General features: G+C 31.6%; 1 protein-coding gene and 1 long non-coding RNA gene across 4 annotated transcripts; one reads left to right on the top strand and one right to left on the bottom strand.

Annotated features, from left to right (window-relative positions):
* Positions 1-266: 266 nt before the first annotated feature.
* LOC139863069 (uncharacterized) lies at positions 267-1,034 on the top strand. Its single transcript, XR_011764390.1, has 2 exons — positions 267-399; positions 600-1,034. It is a non-coding gene; the product is annotated as an uncharacterized lncRNA (long non-coding RNA).
* A 2,624-nt stretch (positions 1,035-3,658) lies between these two features.
* Positions 3,659-7,499, bottom strand: LOC139861670 (BTB/POZ domain-containing protein At1g67900). Of its 3 annotated transcripts, XM_071850128.1 has the most exons (5): positions 7,294-7,499; positions 6,547-6,703; positions 6,369-6,438; positions 4,684-5,895; positions 3,659-4,298 (listed from the first exon to the last, which is right to left on the bottom strand). In XM_071850128.1, exons 2-5 carry the CDS (start codon positions 6,603-6,605, stop codon positions 3,828-3,830), a joined length of 1,812 nt encoding a protein of 603 aa, XP_071706229.1. In that variant the 5' UTR covers positions 6,606-6,703; positions 7,294-7,499; the 3' UTR covers positions 3,659-3,827. The 3 variants fall into 3 exon arrangements, with proteins under 3 accessions (XP_071706229.1, XP_071706230.1, XP_071706231.1); XM_071850129.1 differs by lacking the exons at positions 6,369-6,438; positions 6,547-6,703; positions 7,294-7,499 and adding an exon at positions 6,032-6,129; XM_071850130.1 differs by lacking the exons at positions 6,369-6,438; positions 6,547-6,703; positions 7,294-7,499 and adding an exon at positions 6,070-6,109.
* Positions 7,500-23,768: the final 16,269 nt, after the last annotated feature.

Consider the following 23,768-nt stretch of genomic DNA (forward strand, 5'->3'; position numbering starts at 1 on the left):
ATAAAATATATTATATATTATATAGGAGTAATAATTATAAAATTAAAAAATTATTATTATTATTATTATTATTATTATTATTATTATTATTATTATTATTATTAATTCTAATGACCATATAATCAATAATAGTTAAAATTTAATATTAACGAGATAAGATACTTTTATATGATCCGTGTATTAACGAGATAAGATAAGATAATTAAGGAGATAATTTTTGAACTCAATAGCAAATCCATGATATTATTAATTATATTGTAGGTATATGTCACATGTTCCATTCAATTTATAGGGATCACTTTTTATCTCTTATCTACTCATCTTAATATCTCCCCACTTTCTTTATAACTTTACCTTTATTGCCATTTAGCGCCATTAAAATCTCACATCTTCATCAAGGTAACAATCTCATTTTAATCTCATTTTTTTGATCACACGGTATGATTTTTTTCATAATATCAAAACTCGATTTCATTTCATTTCACTTTAACTCGTGTTTCGCCCCACAATATGTCGTGTCCAACAACTTGTGAAGCATAAATTGTTATATGGATCATGAATATATCTTTTGTAACAATAAGTTTGGTTTTATTTGACAGTAAAATATATATGGCGGCCAACGAAAGCTTAAAGGTTGAATTGGACCACGTTCACGTGACATCACCACCATCAGGAGGTCTAGCACGACAAGGTAGTGTAACGAAGAACAACTGCTTGTGTTCTCCCACAACACACACGGGGTCGTTTCGTTGCAGGCTCCATCGTACCTCTAGTGGTATTCAACGCACCACAAGCATTGATTCGGATTCTAAACCTCGTGATCTTAACGAGAATGATGCCATGAAAACCGTCATGGAATCGTGATTCTTTTATTTGATGTGTTCTCAAAATAACTATATGTACTTGTTATTGGAAAAAAAGAACAATGACATGTTTGTGTTATTGTAATGTGTAAGAGGATGATTAATTGTTCTGATCATATTTTCTAGCAACAAGTATATATATACTCCTTGGAGTGATATATATTATTCGTATATTCCTTTCTATCAATCAATTCGGATCCTTGGGTTGTAAAATTACTTGTCACTAATAGTTATAACTTTTTAATAACTTTTACGTTCATTCTTATTGCGGACTCTAGAATTTTTGATTGACAAGCACAAAATGATACCGAAATATATCGAGTAGAAATTTTAATTGAAAGAAACTTTTCTTTGTAAAGTATGGTGCCTAAAATGATAAAATGATATTCATACGTTGTGTCTTCAAATTTAAATGACACGTTATTAATTTTGTTTTATTGGCAAAAAAAAAAAAAAAAAAAAAAAAAAAAAGATTGCTTATTTATAATAAAGTTTAATTTAATGAGATTGGGTGATGTTAGTTGTATACCTTAAGTTGCTTGCTACATTTAAAGTCAAATTTTATTTATTATCATGAAAATAAGAAATATTTTATTATAATACAACATTGAGTTTGTAGTTAAGCTGGTAGTGTCATGCGTCTCTTAGCGAGAGGTAGAAGTTCGACTCCGCTGGGCTGCAACAGTGCACACAAAGTTATCATTGACCTGAAGTATCCACCCATGTCGCCTTTCGCTTAGTGCGTGGTAAGCTGGGGGGGGGGGGGGGGGGGGGTTGTTACTGGTTATGCCTTCGGATTAGTCCGGGTTTCCTCCAGGGCAGTAATTGAGGGCGGGTTATGCAACTACATGAGATGAACGCGTTAGTGGTTAAGTTTTTCATGGGTGATCTCAAACTGATGTAAAAAAAAAAAAAAAAAACATTTAATACTCTTAATGTTAATGAATAAGGAGTAATCAATATCTAAAAACAACGACTAGTCAGAAGGGAAAATGAAATGCTGGGTTTGTGGATCCATATTCAAAATGGATTTGGTGAATTAGATTAGGCTTTTAAGTATAGAATATGTATAAGTAATTTGGTGGATTATTGGGCTTATTGGCAAATTAAAGTGACTGGGCTGGTGTCATTATAACTCGACTGGTGTCACTATATGGTTTGGCTGATATCACTACAAGATTATTGGGCTAATTACTTGGTGGACTGTTGGGCTGAGTGGAGGTACATTCCACTACTGTACATCACTTTATACTTTATTGGGAAATTAGTCAAAATGCATCCATTTTCGGAGGTGTTTAACAAGATGCCCAAAACGTGAACATGTACATGTACTTAGTCAATACATGTACTAAAAATTAAAAGATACAGGCAGAAAGACTCAAATGTCAAAAAGTGAGGAATACATACTTATGTTCAAATACATATATTATTCTTTTAAAAGAAGAAAAACAGATTTTTAATTTACTTGTTCTATATGACACATTCGCTACTTATAGAAAATTTGTTTTGCGGACTTAAAATTGGTTTTGCATTAACTCGAGCCGGCCTACTTTGACCTACCCAACGTACCCAACCCGGTCAATTATCCAACCCTTTATCATTATTAATTGGAGTGAACAGTAATATTTGAGGTCTATTGATATATTATTATTATTATTATTATTAATATTAATATTAATTAATTTGCTCATTATAGGCAAATAAATAAGAATAATTTGAATTTGAATTTTTAATGAAAGCCGGAGTCTTAAATTTTTTAAGTCCATGTTCCCTTTTCAGTCTTCTCACAATAAATTTGGTTTGATATTGATAACGTTTCGCTTTTTCTTTTTCAAATGTAAATCAACTTACGTAACCTTAAATGTAGGATAATTATGATAAACTTAGCATGCTATATAAAAAAGACCACTCATTACAAATTTCATACAATGTACGTACGTTGCTTTCTTGACCGGACAAGAGTAATTATGGGCATTCAAGTAGAGGAGTGAAAAAAACCAATCATGTAACATCTTATGTTTGTGAAGTTAGTGATGTGGAGATAAAGATAGCTAATAGCAGAAGATTCGGGCCTTTTGCGAATATGGGTGGGCCCGTTAGTAGAGATATATGGATTCTGCAATCAAACTGAAGCGCACACTAAAAAAGAAAGTACTTAGGTTAATTCGAAAGGCGCCAGCTACCTTGTTCGACAGGTAATGCGGTATGGCATGTGTTGTAGTTGGCCGTGGATTGAATCACACTCCCTGATTGAATATTACCTCGAAATTTTTTGTGTTAATTTTTTTTACTCTAGGGGTTTAATTTTTTGCTATGGAGGCCCTATGGGCTTAGTGACAAGTTGGTACAAGTGTATGTATTAGTCCATTGTGGGAGTCTCACGAGCTGTCATGTACAAAAGAATTTTGATAGTCCAACTTATCTTGGATGCCATCTTTGGTCAAAAAGTCAACTAAATGTCAATTTTTTTGCATGACTTTATACTATATGGAAATAATAAAGTAAAAATCAATAATGGAGTATGAGTTGAATGAATTGAATTATTGAACATAAAACTGATGGCAGATAAAGACTAGTGTGGTCAAGAAATCAATACTTTGGTCCCATTCATCATCATGGATTTATAATTAAAGTTCTATGCTTTCTACCAAAATTTTGAATATTACAGTACATTACTATTATTATTACTATTACTATTAGTAATTTTAACATTTTTTTTGTATTACCATAGATTACATTAGCAATTCACAAATTCAACATTCTAAAGTTTGTATCAAAATTTTGAAATGTGCATATAGTATAATTAAAGAAAACTTTCCCTTGCTTTCCTTATTTATTACTACCATACATTACACCAACAATTCACAATTATAATTCCCTAAATATTACACAGACATTTTTCCAATAATAAATAAATATGAATAAAATAAAATAGACATTTACCAACGTAAACCTCATTTTCTTTCAACGTTTCTCGCTTGCGCTTCTGTTGGTGGACCATAACTTACTAAACATACGTTTCGGTCTATTAGGAATCGAACACAATTGCTTCACCTTCGACGAATTTTCATCCAAATCGTCGTTCTCTGCCAATTTCATTCTTAAAGTGGAAATATTAGATTTTGGTGACTTGAAACCTGAAACACTCCATTGATCTTCAGGTTGCACCATGCTTCTACTTGTGCTTAATGAACTGGGTAGCTTTGACACACCACCTTGGGCAGCTAATAGTGCTTTGATGTTACTGGGCAAGTCGGTCAGCTGACCGCCAGCCATGGCTGACCGAGCTTGTTCAAAGAAAAGGACTTGGACAACCACGCGTAAAGGAAGCATCTCATTTTGTGCCGCGTGCATACAAACTTCCATTGATAACTTCTTGCAGTCGAGTGTTCGACAAATGCGTTTCCTTTCGTTTTTGTTTAGGTTTGGGTGTGACTGCATTACAAAAACAACTTTCAAAACCTGGATAGTATAAGGGTTCGTCTAATAAAACTGAGATAATCTGTTTGATAATCATTTTAAATGAACATGAATGATGTAATATTAATTTATTAACCTTTGTACTAATAAAAAAAAATATTAATATTATAGTTGTTTAATAAGTGTTCTTGATATTATTTAAAGATAATATGACATAAAATTTAGGTGCTTAACGGTTAAGAGAGTATTTCAAATCTGACTTGTTCAGCACTCTAAACCATTCACATCATATATCATTCACAAACAAACATATTGATATTTCAGCAATACTGAACCATTCAATTAAGAGGTAATCAAATGCACCGTAAGTTTATAATCAAAAGGATAGAATGTGGCTTACCTTAAGGTAAATGTCAATGGCTCTGTACAGATCATCATGATCCAACCGTGCGAAATCGGGAATCATCTCTGCTAAAGTTGTAAACTTTGATAATGATAGATTCACATCTTTAGCAATTTCTTGTAAATATCCATCTACAAGCCTTGCCACTTTGATCTTGGAACTATGAGATGCAGAAGAAGACCTCCTACTTTCTTGTAACTCGAAATCGCCATTATTCGCGGATCGTGACCTTCTATGCCGTACGAACCCTCCTTTGACACGTGGCGGGCTTGTGGGTGGACTTTGACTTTGTAACATAAAATATTCCAAAATAGTTATAACAACATCAACATCATAAATCATATCATTTGATGAATTTGGGATCATCAGATCAGGAACGGCAGCTTCATCTAATTGAACCCCGATCCTTCTTGCTAATTCGGTTTTTGAAGAACTTGAAGCCCGTAATATGTTGGCGGCTTTTAATAACTTCAACAAAAAACTACAAGAAACCGCGGTTCGTTCCATAGGGAGCAGACTTATAATCGACTCCAAAAGCAACCGACCTTTTGAATTCGAGTGTGTCGTTTCACCATTTTCAAGATTTCTTGAAATATTCGGAAGCCATTTCGACGCGTATATCCTCAACGCATCACCTACAAGATTAGCCGGAACTTTGCCACCCGATTTTAGGGCAATCATCGTTCTCCAATAAAGATCAATCCCCAAATCCGAAAGATCCTCGGCCCACCACCCTTTACTCGTAGTTTTACACGAAACATCATCTAGATTGCGGGCCCGCCTAGAATTGCTATGTGATAAACTAACCTTTAAAGGGTTAGAAAGGACTTTGGACGCAATGGCTTCAATACATCGGCTAGTGATCCCTAATTCTTCGGACCATAGATGAAAAGACTTTGTGGTTTGAAGTGTCACAATCGAATCTTTCCAACCGTTGAGGATACAAGAATTGAAGAAAACGTCGAGTTTGTAAACAAGGTTTCCTTTTTCGACATCTTCTGTCATTTGAAGGTATTCGGCTGCACAACGAGCTGATACAACGTTGTAGGCACTGAGCGTGATTGTGATTCCGTAACAGAATTTCGCACATAATTCGAAAGATTCTGTGCCACCTGGAAAATCCGGGAGTTGGATTATTTGAAGTTGAGATGATTCTGGGCTTTCAGAACAGAGTTTTTGTAACCTTAAGCATTTGGACAAAAGTGGAAACTGTTCAAAAACAAACAACAGAAAATTATTAATTTGTTAAACAGTTTTCTGTTAGATTAAATTAAAATCCATGAAAACATTATTGATTTGTTATATATTAAGTAATTGAAAGGAATGCAAATAATGAGTGAATTACAGTTAATGAATCCATTAATCATGGTAGGGTATATACACTCATGCTGTAAATTGATTCCAAGATCAGCCTCATATGTTTTAAGCCATTAAATTACTTTAAAAACAAGCATAAAACCAAAATTAAAGAGTTTAACTTAAACAATAAAATGAATTCAATTGCAATTTTAGTCGTTTTGTAGTTCTTTTAGCATAAAAAACCAGACACTTCTCAATTTCACTTTATTTCTAATTTAAAAGAAATTAATAAATATCATAAAATCCTGTCTGTGTAAATAAAGAAAAAGTATATTTATGAAAAATAATAATGAAATAATTAAGTGAAATCAAGAAGTGTTTACCTTGTGAAGCAAATATCTTGTGCCATTCACTTGAACTACAAGATCACTTGAAATTTCTGAGGAAACTGACCTGATTAATTAATACAAATTAAAAAATTAGAATAAAATTGAGTTAATTTAACACATTATTGTTAAATACCAAAAGTTAATAAACAATATATGTGATGCATGTATGTACCTTATTGAGTCTGAATTATAAAAAGTATCAGGCTTTGAACCCAGTTTCATAAACTTCATTGCTGACCTTTTCAAATTTTCTTGTTTATCTGATTTATATTTTCAGTTTACAGCAATTTTCATACTTAATCAATCTTTTCACTCACAAGAACCAATACCTATATCATATGACCCAAAACAGATCACAATTAGAAAAAAATTTCAAATTCTCACTTCAATAACACTACCAGACTCTTGAAAATTGAAATTAACAACAAAATTCAAGCTTTTCTTGCAGGGTCTGAATATCGGAAACAATTATAAAAATAAAAATCCTGAAAATTATAAGCCAAAAACAGAGCACAATTATTGGATAGTAAAAATCTCATTTTTATAACCCCCATCAGATTCTTGAAATCACCCAACACCCTTAAATTATTATAAATAATCATGAATTTCACACCAAATTATTTGAATCCTTTGAAAATTTATTTGACTGAAAACAGAGCACAATATGAAATAGAGTAGTAAAGCTCCCATTTTGCAAACCCCCTAAAGATTCTTGAAATCAACCAAAACCCTAAAATTAAAACACAAGTTTGAAGCTTTTCAATAAAAACCCAAATGATTTAACAAATTAAAGAAAAACCCCAATGATTTAATTGAAATCTTGACGCCCCCATCAAAAAAATCCAAACTTTTTCTCATACGAACACATCAAGATTTTTTATTGTTTATAAAAGAAGGGTAAATTAGGAATAGAAAGGACCTGAAATCTTGAAAATGGTGAAGGAAGATACAGAACGCAGAGAATGTAGGGAACAATTAAAGAATAAAGACTGCGTTTGAGCAGCGCATAAACTTGTCACTTGTGTGTAAAAATAAAATGGTAGCGTGCTAGTAGTACTACTATGCAATGCGCACGTGCTTATCCTGCGCCACTTCTTTCATAATTGTAACAGCAAATTGTTTCCTTTGTTAGACCTTTTTCTTTGGGGTGATGATATCTACACAACCAATTTTTACAAATACACAACCAAACATGTTTTACAGTGTTGTACAGTACAACACTGTAAAATATATTTGGTTGTGTATTTGTAAAAATTGGTTGTGTAGATATCACTCCTCTTTTCTCTGTTCTTTGCAAACAGTTTATAGTAGTATATTTATATACAAAATATTTTAATATTATGTAGTGTAAAAAGTCATGTGTTCATAATTGTTTTTTCTAGATTTATGTTTTTTCTCTCTTTAGTATACGGTGACACAGTAATGATACGATATGTAACTACCAACAATAGTTCAACAATTTTCACGCTTTTTTTTGGAAGGAACAAAGATTTTATAAATACGCCAAGGCGAAAGAGCCACTAAAATTACAACGAAGTTCACTAGAGACGAACTACTAAGCCCCTCAACACCAACTGAGAGCCTATCACAATGTACATGCACAATAATACAAAACGATAACTCCTTCGCCTTAGACCCTTAGTTATGAAACGTTAACAACATTTGAGTTTGCCTTCGAATCCTCCATTGATATTTTTTATTTTTTTTTTTAACTCAATTAGTGATCCAACCCGAGCCTTGAACATAATGTCTTCGTTTATATATTGAATTTTCACGCTATTTTAAAAAGTAAAGATCTTTATTACTCCGTAATATATTGTATTAATGAAATAGGCGAATTGATTAAAGTAAAAAATAATATTCCATCCGGCTAAGAAAATTCACATTAATATTTATATCTCTTAAAAAAATGTCCACTACTCAAAACATTATTAATAAAGTCACCAAAATTCTAATTCTGTTATAATAATAATAATAATATAGATATGGATAGTCAATTTTGGTGTATACATATAGTCAATTTTGGTACACAAAGTATGTATTTTTATATTGAGATTTTAGGCTATAAATACTCATGAATGCAAGCATTAAACTTGCACCATTTCTCACACTTACAAAGTGTTTCTTTCTTTCTCTCCATTATCATCTTTGTTCTTACACTTCATTATTAGTATTCTAAATCAAGAATCAAATCACTAAAGGTAGTTATAAGCCTACTGAATTATAACATCAAGAATCAAACCACTAAAGGTAGTTATAAGCCTACTGAATTATAACACGTTATCAGCACGATAATCTTAATACTAAATATGGTTGGCTCTGCCACCAAAATGATATATGGTCGGTTATACCACCAAAATGATATATGGTCGGTTATACCACCAAAATGATATATGGTCGGTTATACCACCAGAATGATATAGGTCGGTTATACCACCTGAAAAAATATATGGTCGACACTGTCGCCAAATTTTCATTTATGTTTACTAATATTTATATTTTTGTTATATAACATTTATTTATGATTGCTTACACATGGTCGACACTGTCACCTACTTATCATTTATGTTATATTAAATTTATGTTTAATGTTTATATACTTATGAATATAAATTGACTCTAATTTATCATGATGTTTGTTTTAATTTTTGATAATAGAAAATGTCGAATCTGGAAAAGCTTAAATTTACTCCTTTAGAATCAACTGGAAACAACTACATGCCATGGGTTATAAAAGTAAAAATGCATCTTAAATCAATGGGCATTCTTGAAACCATAAATGAAAACAACACTTGTTCTGAAAAAGAACAAGCTACGGCATGTTGCTTTATTCATCAACATATTGATGAATGCTTACAAAATAATTATGTGACTGTAGAAGATCCCCATGTTTTATGGGAAGGTCTCAAAAGCAGATTCAATAATCAAAGAGAAATTTTACTTCCAGCTGCAATGGAACAATGGAGAACATTAAGGTTCCAAGACTTTAAGAAAGTAAATGAATACAGCTCAGCTCTGTATAATACATGTTCACAACTTAAATTCTGTGGACATGAAATTAGTGACGCAGACATGATGGAGAAAACTTTCTCCACAATGAATGCTGCAAACATCACAGTGCAAAGAAATTTGAGAATGCTAAAGTTCAAAACATATCCTGAACTTAATTCATATCTCTTAGTTGCAGAGCAAAATGATGAGCTATTAATGAAAAATCAGCAATCCCGTCCTACTGGTACACTTGCAATCCCTGAAGCAAATACTGCAAATAATTATAAACAGGGACAAGGACGCGGGCAAGGTCGTGGTTATAATAACCATCACCATCATCATGCCAAAATCCATAACTATGGTAGAAACCATCCTTATGGTAATGGTAATGGGCGTGGACGTGGTCGTGGTCGTGGCCGTGGTGGTCAAAGAAATAGTAATCCACGAAAATATAAATATCAACCACAAAACAAGCCCATTAAACAAGATGTTGAAGAAAATTCTTCTAAAAATTCTGAAGAATCTTGCTACAGATGTGGTAGAATGGGCCACTGGGCTAATACTTGCCGAACATCTAAACATCTTGTTAAGATGTATCAGGATTCGCTGAAAGATAAAGAAAAGGAAGTAAACTTTGTGGATAACGTCGATCCAACAGTCACTGAGAAACCATCTGATTTATATGAAGATTTCTTGAATGTTTAAGTTGTGTGTCTTTCGAAAAATAAACGATTTAATATCGTCTGTCTTTGTCATTATGTTTGCTAAATGTTTCAGTACTATCTATTTGCGTTTAAAATATTGTGTAATATTAATGTACTCACTATTTATTTCTTATATATGAAGTTCAATATGAATTTTGCTGGAATACAACATCAATCAAGTGGTGGAGATCTCTGTATAGCAGACAGTGGAACTACACACACTATACTTAAATCCGAGAAATATTTTATTGATCTAAAACCAACGGAAGGAACTATACATACAATATCAGGACCTGCTAACTTGATAAAAGGGATAGGAAAGGCAAATTTCATACTACCAAATGGTACAAAATTTTTAATAAATGATGCCTTATTTTCTCCCAAGTCAAGCAGAAATTTATTGAGTTTCTCCGACATATACCTTAATGGGTATGATTATCAGTCAGTGACAACAGAAAATGAGAAATATTTAAGTATCACTGACAAGAGTCATGTGGTTGAAAAACTGCCAAGACTTAGTTCTGGATTACATTATACACATATAAATGTACCAGAAATACATATGGTAGTTAACGAAAAATATATTGATCCTGGTGTATTCAGTTTATGGCATAACAGATTAGGCCATCCAGGATCAACAATGATGAAAAGGATTATTGAATGTACTCATGGACATCCACTAAAGGATAGAAAAATCCATCATGATACAATGGTTCCATGTACATCTTGCTCTCTTGGAAAATTGATAACTAGACCCTCACCACTTAAGGTTGAGAAAGAATCACCAATGTTTCTTGAAAGAATTCAAGGTGATATATGTGGACCAATTCATCCACCATGTGGACCATTTAGATATTTCATGGTTCTAATAGACGCATCTAGCAGATGGTCTCATGTTTGTCTGTTATCAAGCCGTAATGTGGCATTTGCAAAATTTCTTGCCCAAATTATTAAATTGAGAGCTCATTTTCCTGATTACACCATTAAAAGGGTGAGACTTGATAATGCTGGTGAATTTACATCTCAAGCATTTAATGACTATTGCATGTCTATAGGAATTGTTGTTGAACATTCTGTTGCTCATGTGCATACACAAAATGGTTTAGCCGAGTCATTGATTAAACGTTTACAGTTAATCGCTAGACCATTGATAATGAGAACAAAACTCCCTGTATCTATATGGGGTCATGCAATTTTACATGCTGCTGCATTGATTCGCATCAGACCAAGTGCAAGTCATAAATATTCCCCCCTACAACTTGCTTTTGGTCAAGAGCCAAATATTTCCCATCTTAGAACATTTGGTTGTGCAGTGTATGTTCCAATTGCGACACCACAACGTACAAAAATGGGTCCTCAAAGGAGGTTGGGAATATATGTTGGATATGAAACATCTTCAATATTAAGGTATATTGAACCTATGACAGGTGACGTTTTTACAGCACGTTTTGCTGATTGTCATTTTAATGAAACATTGTTCCCTAGATTAGGGGGAGAAATGAAAAATAAAGAAAATGATGTTTCATGGTGTGAACCTCAATTAAAGTATCTTGATCCTCGCACAAAAGAATGCGAGACAGAAGTTCAAAAGATAATGCATATACAAGAACTTGCAAATCAATTGCCTGATGCATTTACAGATACAAAAACGGTGACAAAATCATATATACCAGCAGTAAATACTCCAGCTCGAATTGAAATTCCAAAAGCTGGCAATAACGTCACTCATGAATCTTTGCCACGTCAGAAACGTGGAAGACCAATTGGTTCAAAGGATAAAAATCCTCGAAAAAGAAAATCAGCTGATAATGAAGTAAAAGAAAGTGTTCAAGAAGAACCACAAATCAGTACTCCTACTGCAGAGGAGATTGATGATGTCAATACAGAAATTGCAATCAATTATGCATATTCAAAAATATTATGGAACCGAAATGAAATGAAAAATCTTGATGAGAAATTTTCATTTAATGTTGCATATGACATCATGAATAATGATGATGATCCAGAACCAACATCTATGGTTGAATGTCAAAATAGACATGATTGGGCTCAATGGAAAGAAGCAATACGAGCTGAATTAGAATCACTCAATAAAAGAAAAGTTTTCGGATCCATCATTCTCACTCCTAAAGATGTGAAACCTGTAGGATACAGATGGATTTTTGTCCGAAAAAGAAATGAGAAAAATGAAGTTACAAGGTATAAAGCTAGACTTGTAGCTCAAGGTTTTTCTCAAAGACCGGGAATTGATTATGAAGAAACTTATTCCCCTGTTATGGATGCAATTACTTTTAGGTACTTAATCAGTCTGGCAGTTTCTAAAAATTTAGAAATGCATCTCATGGATGTTGTGACTGCTTACCTATATGGATCACTTGATAGTGATATATATATGAAGATACCTGAAGGATTTAAGGTACCAGAAGCATCAAATGCAAAACCCAAAGAAATGTATTCGATTAAATTACAAAGATCTTTATATGGGTTAAAACAATCGGGACGTATGTGGTATAACCGATTAAGTGATTACTTGATAAGCAAAGGGTATACAAATAACCTTACTTGCCCTTGTGTTTTCATTAAGAAAACAACATCCGGATATGTGATCATAGCTGTTTATGTTGATGATCTTAACATCATAGGTACAAATAAAGAGATCTATGAAGCCATTCAACTTCTAAAGAAAGAATTTGAAATGAAAGATCTCGGAAAAACCAAGTATTGCCTTGGTTTACAAATTGAGCATATGCCTAATGGTTTACTTGTACATCAAACAACATATACTGAAAAGATTTTGAAACGTTTCAATATGGACAAGGCAAAACCATTAAGTACTCCTATGGTTGTTAGATCACTCAATGTTGAAACTGATCCATTTCGTCCATGTGAAGATCATGAAGATATTCTTGGGCCAGAAGTACCATATCTTAGTGCAATTGGAGCTCTTATGTATCTTACAAATTGTACAAGACCTGACATTTCTTTTGCAGTTAATTTATTGGCAAGGTTCAGCTCTGCTCCTACCAAAAGACACTGGAATGGGATCAAACACATATTTCGATACCTTCGAGGAACTACTGATTTAGGATTATTTTATTCTAACGAATCAAAACAAGATTTGGTTGGTTATGCTGATGCAGGTTATTTATCTGATCCACATAAAGCTAAATCTCAAACTGGATATGTATTCCTAAATGGAGGTACTGCAATATCATGGCGTTCTCAAAAACAAACACTTGTTGCTACATCATCAAATCATGCCGAAGTGATTGCATTACATGAAGCTACTCGAGAATGTTTTTGGTTGAGATCAATGACACAACTCATTACTGATTCTTGTGGACTAGAACGCGATAAAAGTCCAACAACTATCTATGAAGATAATGCAGCTTGCATAGCACAGATGAAAGAAGGGTATATCAAAAGTGACCGAACAAAACACATACCACCTAGATTCTTCTCATACACTCAAAATCTCATTAAGGACAACCAGATTGAAATGAGATATGTGCAATCTAGCAAAAACTCTGCTGATCTTTTCACGAAAGCACTTCCAACTGCTATTTTCAGAACACACGTTCATAACATTGGCATGAGACATGTTCAAAAGATGTAACAGCTGAAGCGATGTCTACTTGAGGGGGAGTCAACTCCATGCTGCACTCTTTTTCCCTTAGCTAAAGTTTTTTCCCACTGGGTTTTCTTTAGCAAGGTTTTTAACGAGGCAGTAATTTATAGTTGATCTTCAACAAAATAAAATTGCTATCCAAGGGGGAGTGTTATAATAATAATAATAATATAGATATGGATAGTCAATTTTGGTGTATACATATAGTCAATTTTGGTACACAAAGTATGTATTTTTATATTGAGATTTTAGGCTATAAATACTCATGAATGCAAGCATTAAACTTGCACCATTTCTCACACTTACAAAGTGTTTCTTTCTTTCTCTCCATTATCATCTTTGTTCTTACACTTCATTATTAGTATTCTAAATCAAGAATCAAATCACTAAAGGTAGTTATAAGCCTACTGAATTATAACATCAAGAATCAAACCACTAAAGGTAGTTATAAGCCTACTGAATTATAACAAATTCTACATTTTTAATGTATGGAAGTTAGCAGAAAATCTTTATTACTAATTTCATCTCTTTCTTACTTTGTTTTATAAGTTAATTAATTACGATCACTTTATTAAATGAAAGGTAAAGTGAACATTTCACTAAACTATCATAAATTGAAGAGTTTTTGTTGGTGTATATTTAATCCGAAACGGAGGAAGTAAAATGTTTCTGATTTTCAAAAAAAAAATACGTTTTAAAGTGTAATTATCTTTTTTTTTTGTTGAGTCCTTTTGTCTGAATGAATATTTGCGGTCTGTGAGGACTAGGTGAAAAGTAATTGAATATTGTTTGTTTTATATATAGAATAATCATCTGAATAATCGAAATTGTTAAATTAACCATATATATGTGTTTTTAGTAACTGTTATTAAAAACTGAAGACTTAAATGAAAATTCACATTTATTTGATTTTTTTTATTAAGATGTTTTATTATTTAATAAGTTAAAATAAACGTCTCTTAATAATTTTTCATATTAAATTCCACATTATTTAGCCTATTAAATGCAAATCAAACATGATCATAGTGAATATATACTCCGTATAGTTACTATAATAATATAAAGATAATATTAATATTATTAATAATAATACTATAACTAACATATTTTTAATTTGCTACTTTATTTTACCGAGTAAATACATGAAAATATAACTATACGACCGTTGTTTTAATTACTTTAGGATGTTAATATCCACGACTAAACCCAATCAAACAAAAAATATATGACAATAAGTAGAAAGATATTATCGTACATCACTTAAAACATAGCCCGCCACCACATTATTATTTCGTTCTTTTATTAATAAATAAATAAATTATAAATAATGAATAATGATAATGATGATGATGATGATGATGATGATGATGATGATGATGATGATGAAGTTGCTACGTTGGTTTACCTTTCCGGGTCGGTCTTGAATTGAAGTATGGGTCAGGATTTTAATGATTATAACTCACCTTCCTTGATGACTCTGTCCCAAATGATTTTTAGCAATGATTTTAATTGCCCTTAATCATGGGTCTCTCTTAAAACGAAATTATTACGGAGTAACAAATAAAAGTATTCAAGATAAATACTTGAAAAATGTTTTAGGGGGTCTACAAAAAAAATACTTAGAATTCTTTTTGGTTTACCAAAAACCTTTCTAGAAAATGAATATACCAAATAGTAAGTGGATGGAAAGATAGAGAGAGACGCGCTAAAAGGAGGTATAATAATATTTCTTAAAGAATTCAACTATAAATTTATTTTTTCTAATTTATATTTTTAATTGGAAGTCTGAACACCATTTGTAAATATTGGTTGTAACCCTTTCATGCATTGATGACAATGGGGTCAATGATGGTTTGATGAGAAATTGTTTTAAAAAAAATGGTCCATGTTTTAAAATATTTGTCAAGACCTTTTGAATGGTTTGTAAATGTTTGTTTTGACATAGTGTTAAATGGCATTTATTTGATGGTTATATGGTGTTTATTGATGCGATTTCATGCATATTTTATACATTATTGTAAGATATTTAGAACATCCAGTAGACTGAATTCCTTTCCATCATGGAGTTCTTTAGATGGAATGTAGTTATGGATCGATGGTGTCCCAATTGATGGGCTGAATTGTACCATTCTAAAAGTTATCATGTTTTATTCGGTGTTGAATATTAGGAGACTTTGGAATAGCACGATCTTCAACGACTCTTCTTTTAGGAAATATCATGTTTTTGGTAATATTGTTGTCTTGCGTTTTAATTGGATGTATTCTAGATCGAAAAATATAGAATAGACTAGACGAAGTGGTTGCAAAACTCATTGTTTGTTTTGTAAATTTTGTGTTTTTTCCTAGCTTCTTGCTAGCTCTTTAATAATCTTTTTGCCGTTCGAAAAGAAAGTATAGCATAAGCAAAGATTTATCATAAGGGCCCTTGATTTATTTTGTGGCAATCGATATGTTACAACTGAATCGTTATAATCTTTAGTGTTGAATTTATGAACCATCGAATCGAAGAAAATATGTGCCGATACTTTTCGACACTTTTCGGATTGTGCTGCACAGAGAGACGCAAACCATGTTGCAATTGTTTGTTTCAATTGTGTTTGATCCTTCGTAAGAGCTGGTTCAATATTGGCAGGGTCAAAGTAAACCTATTAAATATATTTGTTGGATGTGAGTCAATATGTAAGAAGTGACATGGTTTGGGTCAATGTGTATCTCAACTATACCGTTGAATCTATTATAATATATTAAATTTATTTTCTTATCCAAGACTTGAACATTGGTTTTCGTACTTCTTTTGTCAAAGAAATCAATGACGGGTCTTCAAATTCGTTTTGGAATGATAATTGGATTGGAGGGAACAAACTCTGTATTCAATTTCCAAGACTCTATAGGTTTGAGAAATTCAAAGATGTGCTGATCAAGAACCGGATTGTCCAAGCTAATGATGCTGCTCAAGTGTTTCAATGGGAATGGTCGCGCAATCCAAGTGGAAGGGTACTCGGTGAGCTGAACAACCTTACCAATTTATTGTCAAATTTTCGTTACAAGATCAAAGATGCTGCTGTTAATCGCAACTCAAATGGTGCTATTGTTCACGCTGCTGTTTCTGCTACTGTTCAAAATGTACTTGCTTGTGCTGCCGTTCAAAATGGTGCTTCTGTTCGTGCTTATAATCATATGACTGATCATGAGGATGCTGTTCAAAATCAGAATGCTGCTGCTATACATATTCGTGATAATTATTCGTGGTCATTATGCACAAATGGCAAATTCACTGTTAAGGTTCTATCCTCAATTATCCAAGAGCAACAATCTTATTGTTCGTAAAATTGAAATATTTGTGTGAAGATGCTTACAAAAATGCTTGCCCGTTATGATTGAGCATGATAATCAAAGTATAGACCTTCATAGTGTGCGTTGTCCGATTTGTGATAATGATATATAATCCGTGGAACATTCGTTAATTTTTTTTGGAAAGACACAATGGCTATTTGGGATCGTGTGTTCTCATGGTGGGGGTTGGGCAACATGTCCAATTTTACTTTGAATGAGATTCTTCGTGGTAATGGTACGAGTTCTACATCAACACAACGGAAGAAAATATGGCAAGCGGTCGAATGGGTTAGTGGATATCTCATTTGGGTGAATCGCAACAACATGGTGTTTAAAGGGAAAAAATGGAGTATTCCGATGGCATTAAATGAAATACAAGTTAAATCATTCGAATGGATCTCCAATAGGTCGAAAGGAAGAAAACTCGATTGGTTGACATGGTTGAATGATCCTAGCGTGTATTTTGTGACGATCGCTCCAAATCCATATGGACGAACACGTCATTCATCGATTTCATTGCGAGGTATTTGACCTCTATATGATACATTTTGTAAATATTGCATTCTTTTAAAAAGGTACACCATAAATGAATATTTAAATCAAAGGTTTTCGACATCTGATGATTTCTACATATAGACAATCACCGTAATATAATAGTTTACAATAGTACTTCCATTGACAATGCAGTCAAAATAAGATACATGGTGATGATTTGGTGAATGCAACGTTTCCTTGAAAAATATTCCATGTAAGACTCCATGCACATAGTTTGTCTAACATATAAGCAAACAGCAAAAGACTTCTAGGGAACCTGAGAATAAACATGCTAACAAGTGTCAACACAAAGGTTGGTGAGTTCATAGTTTTAATGTATCGTATAATCTGTATATAAAGGTGGATCACAAGATTTCAGTTGTTTCATCCAGAAACGTTTATCAAAATATTCTACAAAATCGAGCACCCTGGTAACTAAACTTTAACGTATATATAATAAGTACCCCTATTTTAACATACATGCAACCAACATGTACAATACACGCAAACCAACGTGTACTAACCTCAAATAGCATACGTCTGTTTTATAGTTCAGACTAGGGTTTCTATACCTGGAACAGACGGGGATGTCAAGCCCTATGGATCCATATATAACTACTCGCGCCCACCAGTTCTTAAAACTAGCAGTTACTAGTTACCAAAGCTAAGGGATTTTCGGTTCAAACTCAGTGTAGAATTTAGTATGTACTTGTATCCATTGCGTTTAAAATAAATTGCATGTATTCTCGGCCCAAAAATATAGATTGCAAAAGCAATTAAAAGGGGAGCAAATGAAACTCACCTTAGCAGCATATAAAGTCGTTCACCAAAATGTGACCGAAACTCGGATTATCAAATAACCGTAGATCTCAACCTAGAGAACATATGTTGGTCAATAAATGTCTATCAAGCTAGGTTAGGTTATAGTGTATCACAATCCTAATGCTCGAGATCGACATACAAAAGTTATCCAAAGTCGTTTCAACAAGTCAATTTTGACAATAGTTCAACAAAACGAGACGTACCTTATATAAGAATTCATTTACTTGGTTGGTAATATTCAAAAATCCAATTTATTAATCTTACAAACAAGTTGTTTAAATATTAATTGCAGATTCAAAAGCAATTCAATTAATGTCAATCATAATTCAGTTGACCATATCTTTAAATTCATTCATCGAAATTACGCGATTTCTAAATGAAAAGTTATTGATTTTTCGCCAGATTTCCAAAAATATGCATATCATATACCTTTTATCAGTAATTTATGTATTTAATTCTCGATTCATCATAAACTGTTTAACAACGAAATTTAGCATACAAGCATGCATAAACATATATACTCGAGCACTAGACATGGATACACTTTTAATATATAAAAGATAAGATGTGAATGTTCACGTATCAATATTGTGATTCAATATTGCAGAAAAGTACGTAGACGCAACGAAGATGATAAACACTAGGTTTGACTTGCGAACAATACCCACGAATATTACCCATAACCTCCATAGTTATAACCCATAGTTTCCTTAGCTCTTATTTGCTCGAAAACTCGTTTTGAAAGTGATACGCTCATGACCTCGTCGTAGTATTTTATGTATATATACAACTAATAATAATATTAGGATTAATAATAATAATAATAATAATAATAATAATAATAATAATAATAATAATAATAATAATAATAATAATAATAATAATAATAATATAAATATAATAAATAATAATACGGAGGAATGAAGGAATGAAGAATGAATCAGAAATCAGAAAACGTTCGAGCTTTATAGCACTTGGCCTATCCCAGCACCTCATGCGATCGCATGAGGTTTGTATGGGATTCTCATGCGATCGCATGAGTCCCTCAGCCAGCTCACATCATTTTGTTTATATTCTTGTCGACATGTTTAAATAATATAAATATAATATATTTTATTTATATAATTAATTATATATTATATTAAATTCATGTGCATAGTTAACCTGTAATTTTTGTTCCGATAAGTCGTACGTTATCACTCGACTCATGTCCCGGTTCTGGTTTCTCGAACGTCCTTTCGTACGCTTACATAACTAGTACTTTACATTTCGTGACTCGTACTTTTGTCAAAATATAGTCTTAAATTACCAATAATTTATCTTATTTGAAATGTAACTTATACATTTGAGTATTTTGGTCATTTGCTTCTATAAATCATCGTCTCGTAGTATATACATATATACATTTTCATTTTAAAATAGTGTTCTACTGTAGCAAATAGTGATTTTCGAAAACACTGTAGCTTTTCGGGTACTGTAGAAATTCGAAAATACTGTAGCAAATTAGTGTTTTACTGGTTCATCTTAAACGTTTTAGTTAACTTATCTAAATATCAATCGAATCAATAATCGAATGTTACTATCGTTTACTAAATAACTTGAAATCATATATATATATATATATATATATATATATATATATATATATATGCACATTAAGTTATATATATATTGTTCGTGAATAATCTTCGAGAACAGTCAAAGAATAATTGATTACATGAATATAATTCCAAAACTTGAGACTCAACATTACAGACTTTACTTATCGTGTCGAAAATATTAAATCAGTTTAAAGATAAAGTTTAAATTTGGTCAGAAATTTCCGGGTCGTCACATATATAAAGGATCGATGTAACTTTTGTTTATAAGGTCGTGTGGGTTGATCATCTCGCAACCTAAGTTTGTATTGGTGTGTTAGTTTTTATTGGGGTTGTACCTCAAACTCTCAAACTCTTGTAGATGTTTCGTGGTTGTTTTTTATTAAAATCGTTGGCCTTTCATAAAAATAAAATAAAATCAAATACTTATTTAAATCACTAGCAATAGTATATATGAATATGTTAATCTTGATGGTTCACGTCGTTAGGTGACTAGAACTGGTTTGAAGTAATTAAAAACTAGAGTCATGTCAAATTATTAATTATGAGTCTTATATACATAGTATACATACCATCAGTGTTGTAAAAGTCGGCCGACGCGTCGGCCGATGCGTCGTTTTTTTGGGTTCTCCGTCCCGTTTTTTCTGAAAACGACTCAAAAGACGGTCAAAGTTAAAAGTTCGGTCAAATTCTGTCAAAAACGGTCAAAGTTGGTCAAAATCAGTCAAATTTTTGTCAAGATGTGATATGTTTTAAAATTAGAGTTTGTTTTCATTTTTTGGGCCGCTCTTTTCTCTGTGTTCTTACTGATTATGTATTCGGTAGCATTAATTGAGTTTGAAGTTTAATTGTATTTAAATTCAAGTTCTTATTTAAGAAATTTATGGTACAAAATCAACTATTTTATACATATATAAATATATATTTAAGAAATTATTAATAAAGTCAACGTTGGTCAATGACCGATGCGTCCCCGATGCGTCCCCGACTTGGCCGACGCGTCCTTTTTAGGTCCCGACCGATACGTCCCCGACTCGCGACTTTTACAACCTTGCATACCATACTACTATACAAGTAATACATATGGTTAGTTAATATGTCAAATTTAAGAAGATAAAAAGGTGGTTGATGGTAGTTCACCTATAATGGCAATTGTTGGACCTTCTCAATCCCAAGTTGGAAGTTTGTTTTCTCTGAAATGGTAAAATATACTTCCAAGATTAGGATGTGAGGAAATTATATAACTGCTCTAACAAGTGGTTTGATAATGAATAAATACCTATTTTAAGAAATTAACTTATATTATATTGTTTGCTTGACACGAATGGATGGGATATGCATCTTTCAATACGGGAATTTTGGCCAATTATGTATATATTAATTAATTATAATTATAATTTATAATTATTATAATTAGAGATTACTTATTGGGAGACCATCAAAACTTATTATATTGTATTTGTAGTCTACTCACATTTGAAAATGATTTTGTAAGTTAATCAAGTTTATCTTTTCGTATTTGTATACCACTCAGATTTAAAAGTGATTCTTTAGTCCATCCAAGTTCGTGTGTTGTTATATATACAAAATCCTATTAAAATCTCATTTAAACTATATAAAAAACACAAATACTCATGTATTTAGTAACAACTAATCTTTATATAGATAATGTTAATTAAGAAAAACTTGATCATTTGTTTTATCTTTTACATTCTATTAATAAAATTTCTAATAGAAATGGTATGTATGGAACAACACACGAACTTGAACACCCTACAAAATAACCTTCCAATATGTGACATATAAACACGAAAAGATAAATTTGGGTGGCTTACAAAATCAATTTTCAAATATGGTTAGCATAGAAATACAAAACGATAAACTTGCGTGACTCTGGATATATAATCCCTTATATATATATATATATATATATATATATATGCACAAGTGTATACAGAACCTTTTTAATGTATACCATTATGCACAAGTGTATTTTTGTGCACAAATACTAAACTTTTTTATTGTGCACCATTGTGCACAAGTGTAAATCTGTGCACATTAGTTAGTTTTGTAGCTTTTTGGTTCTCTATTGAACCTCCCCCTATATATATATATATATATATATATATATATATATATATATATATATATATATATATATATATATATATATGAAGCGACCCGTCCTAATCAATAAGGACGAATACAATAACATATGGAACATTGCGATGTATTTGACCTCTATATGATACATTTTACAAACATTGCATTCATTTTTAAAAGACAACTTTCATTATAACGATAGTTGACAATATGCATACCATTTCCCAATATATCCAAACTATAAATGACTTAATAATAATCTTGATGACTTCAACGCTCGAATGCAACGTCTTTTGAAATATGCCATGAATGACTCCAAGTAATATCTTTAAAATGAGCAAATGCACAGCGGAAGGTTTCTTTAATACCTGAGAATAAACATGCTTAAAAGTGTCAACCAAAAGGTTGGTGAGTTCATTTGTTTATCATAATCAATCGTTTTCATAATTTTAATAGACCACAAGATTTCATTTTCATAGTTAACTGCAGGAACACTCATCTGCAAAAATCATTCATATGGTGAACACCTGGTAACCGACATTAACAAATGCATCTAGAATATCCCCAAATATACAGGTACACTCATCTGTATATAAAATCGAAGTACTAAATCATCCGTAACTCGGATGGGACGTGTCAAAGTCTATAGATCTATCTTCAGGATTCGCGTCAATTTGGGGGGTCTGTTCCCAAATTCTTAGGCTACCAAGCTAACAAGGGTGATATCCGGTATAATAATTAAACCATAGAATGTAGTTTCAAGTACTTGTGTCTATTTCGTAAAACAGTTATAAAAGCAGCGCATGTATTCTCAGTCCCAAAATATATATTGCAAAAGCATTTAAAAAGGGAGCAAATGAAACTCACGATACCGTATTTTGTAGTAAAAATACATATGACGACATTGAACAATGCAAGGTTGGCCTTGGATTCACGAACCTATATTAAGTATATATATTTATATAATGGTCAATATCTGTCTAACAATTTAGGTCAAGTCATAGTGTATCACAATCCTAATGCTCGAGATTATCATGCAAAAGTCAACAAAAGTCAACTTGACCCAAAATAACTTCCAAAATCTATACATGTTTATATATAACATAAATATAGTCGTTTTATATATTTAAATATATTTATTAGATTTTATTAAAGTAAATAATACAAGTCATTTATTAATAAATAAAAATTTATATTAAAATTTATATATGATAAAAATATTTTTTTTTATATATATCTCAAGTAATAAAATTTATTAAGTTCACTTAATATCATAAAAATATAGAGGTATGTATTATTAATGTAATTATATTACGTGTGGTAAAAATATCTTTGTATCACATATTTATTCGATAAAATAATATTGATAATAATAATAATGAGTAAAAGTTGTATTATTTTGTAATAATAATAATAATTATTATTATTCTACTAATAATAACAATAACAATATTTATATTTACTAATGATGATATTAATTATAATAAAATGATTATTCTAATCATGATAATTTTAATAATAATGATACTTTTTATTATTAACTGTAATAATAATATTTTATAATAATGATAATTCTATTCAAAATGATAATTTTTAATAATAATAATACTAAAATGATAATAATAATGATATTTAATAATAACAATGATATTTCTATTAAAATCATAATTTTAATAAAAAA

This window comes from Rutidosis leptorrhynchoides, chromosome 8, assembly GCF_046630445.1.
Source record: "Rutidosis leptorrhynchoides isolate AG116_Rl617_1_P2 chromosome 8, CSIRO_AGI_Rlap_v1, whole genome shotgun sequence".
NCBI classification, from domain to species: Eukaryota; Viridiplantae; Streptophyta; class Magnoliopsida; order Asterales; family Asteraceae; genus Rutidosis; species Rutidosis leptorrhynchoides.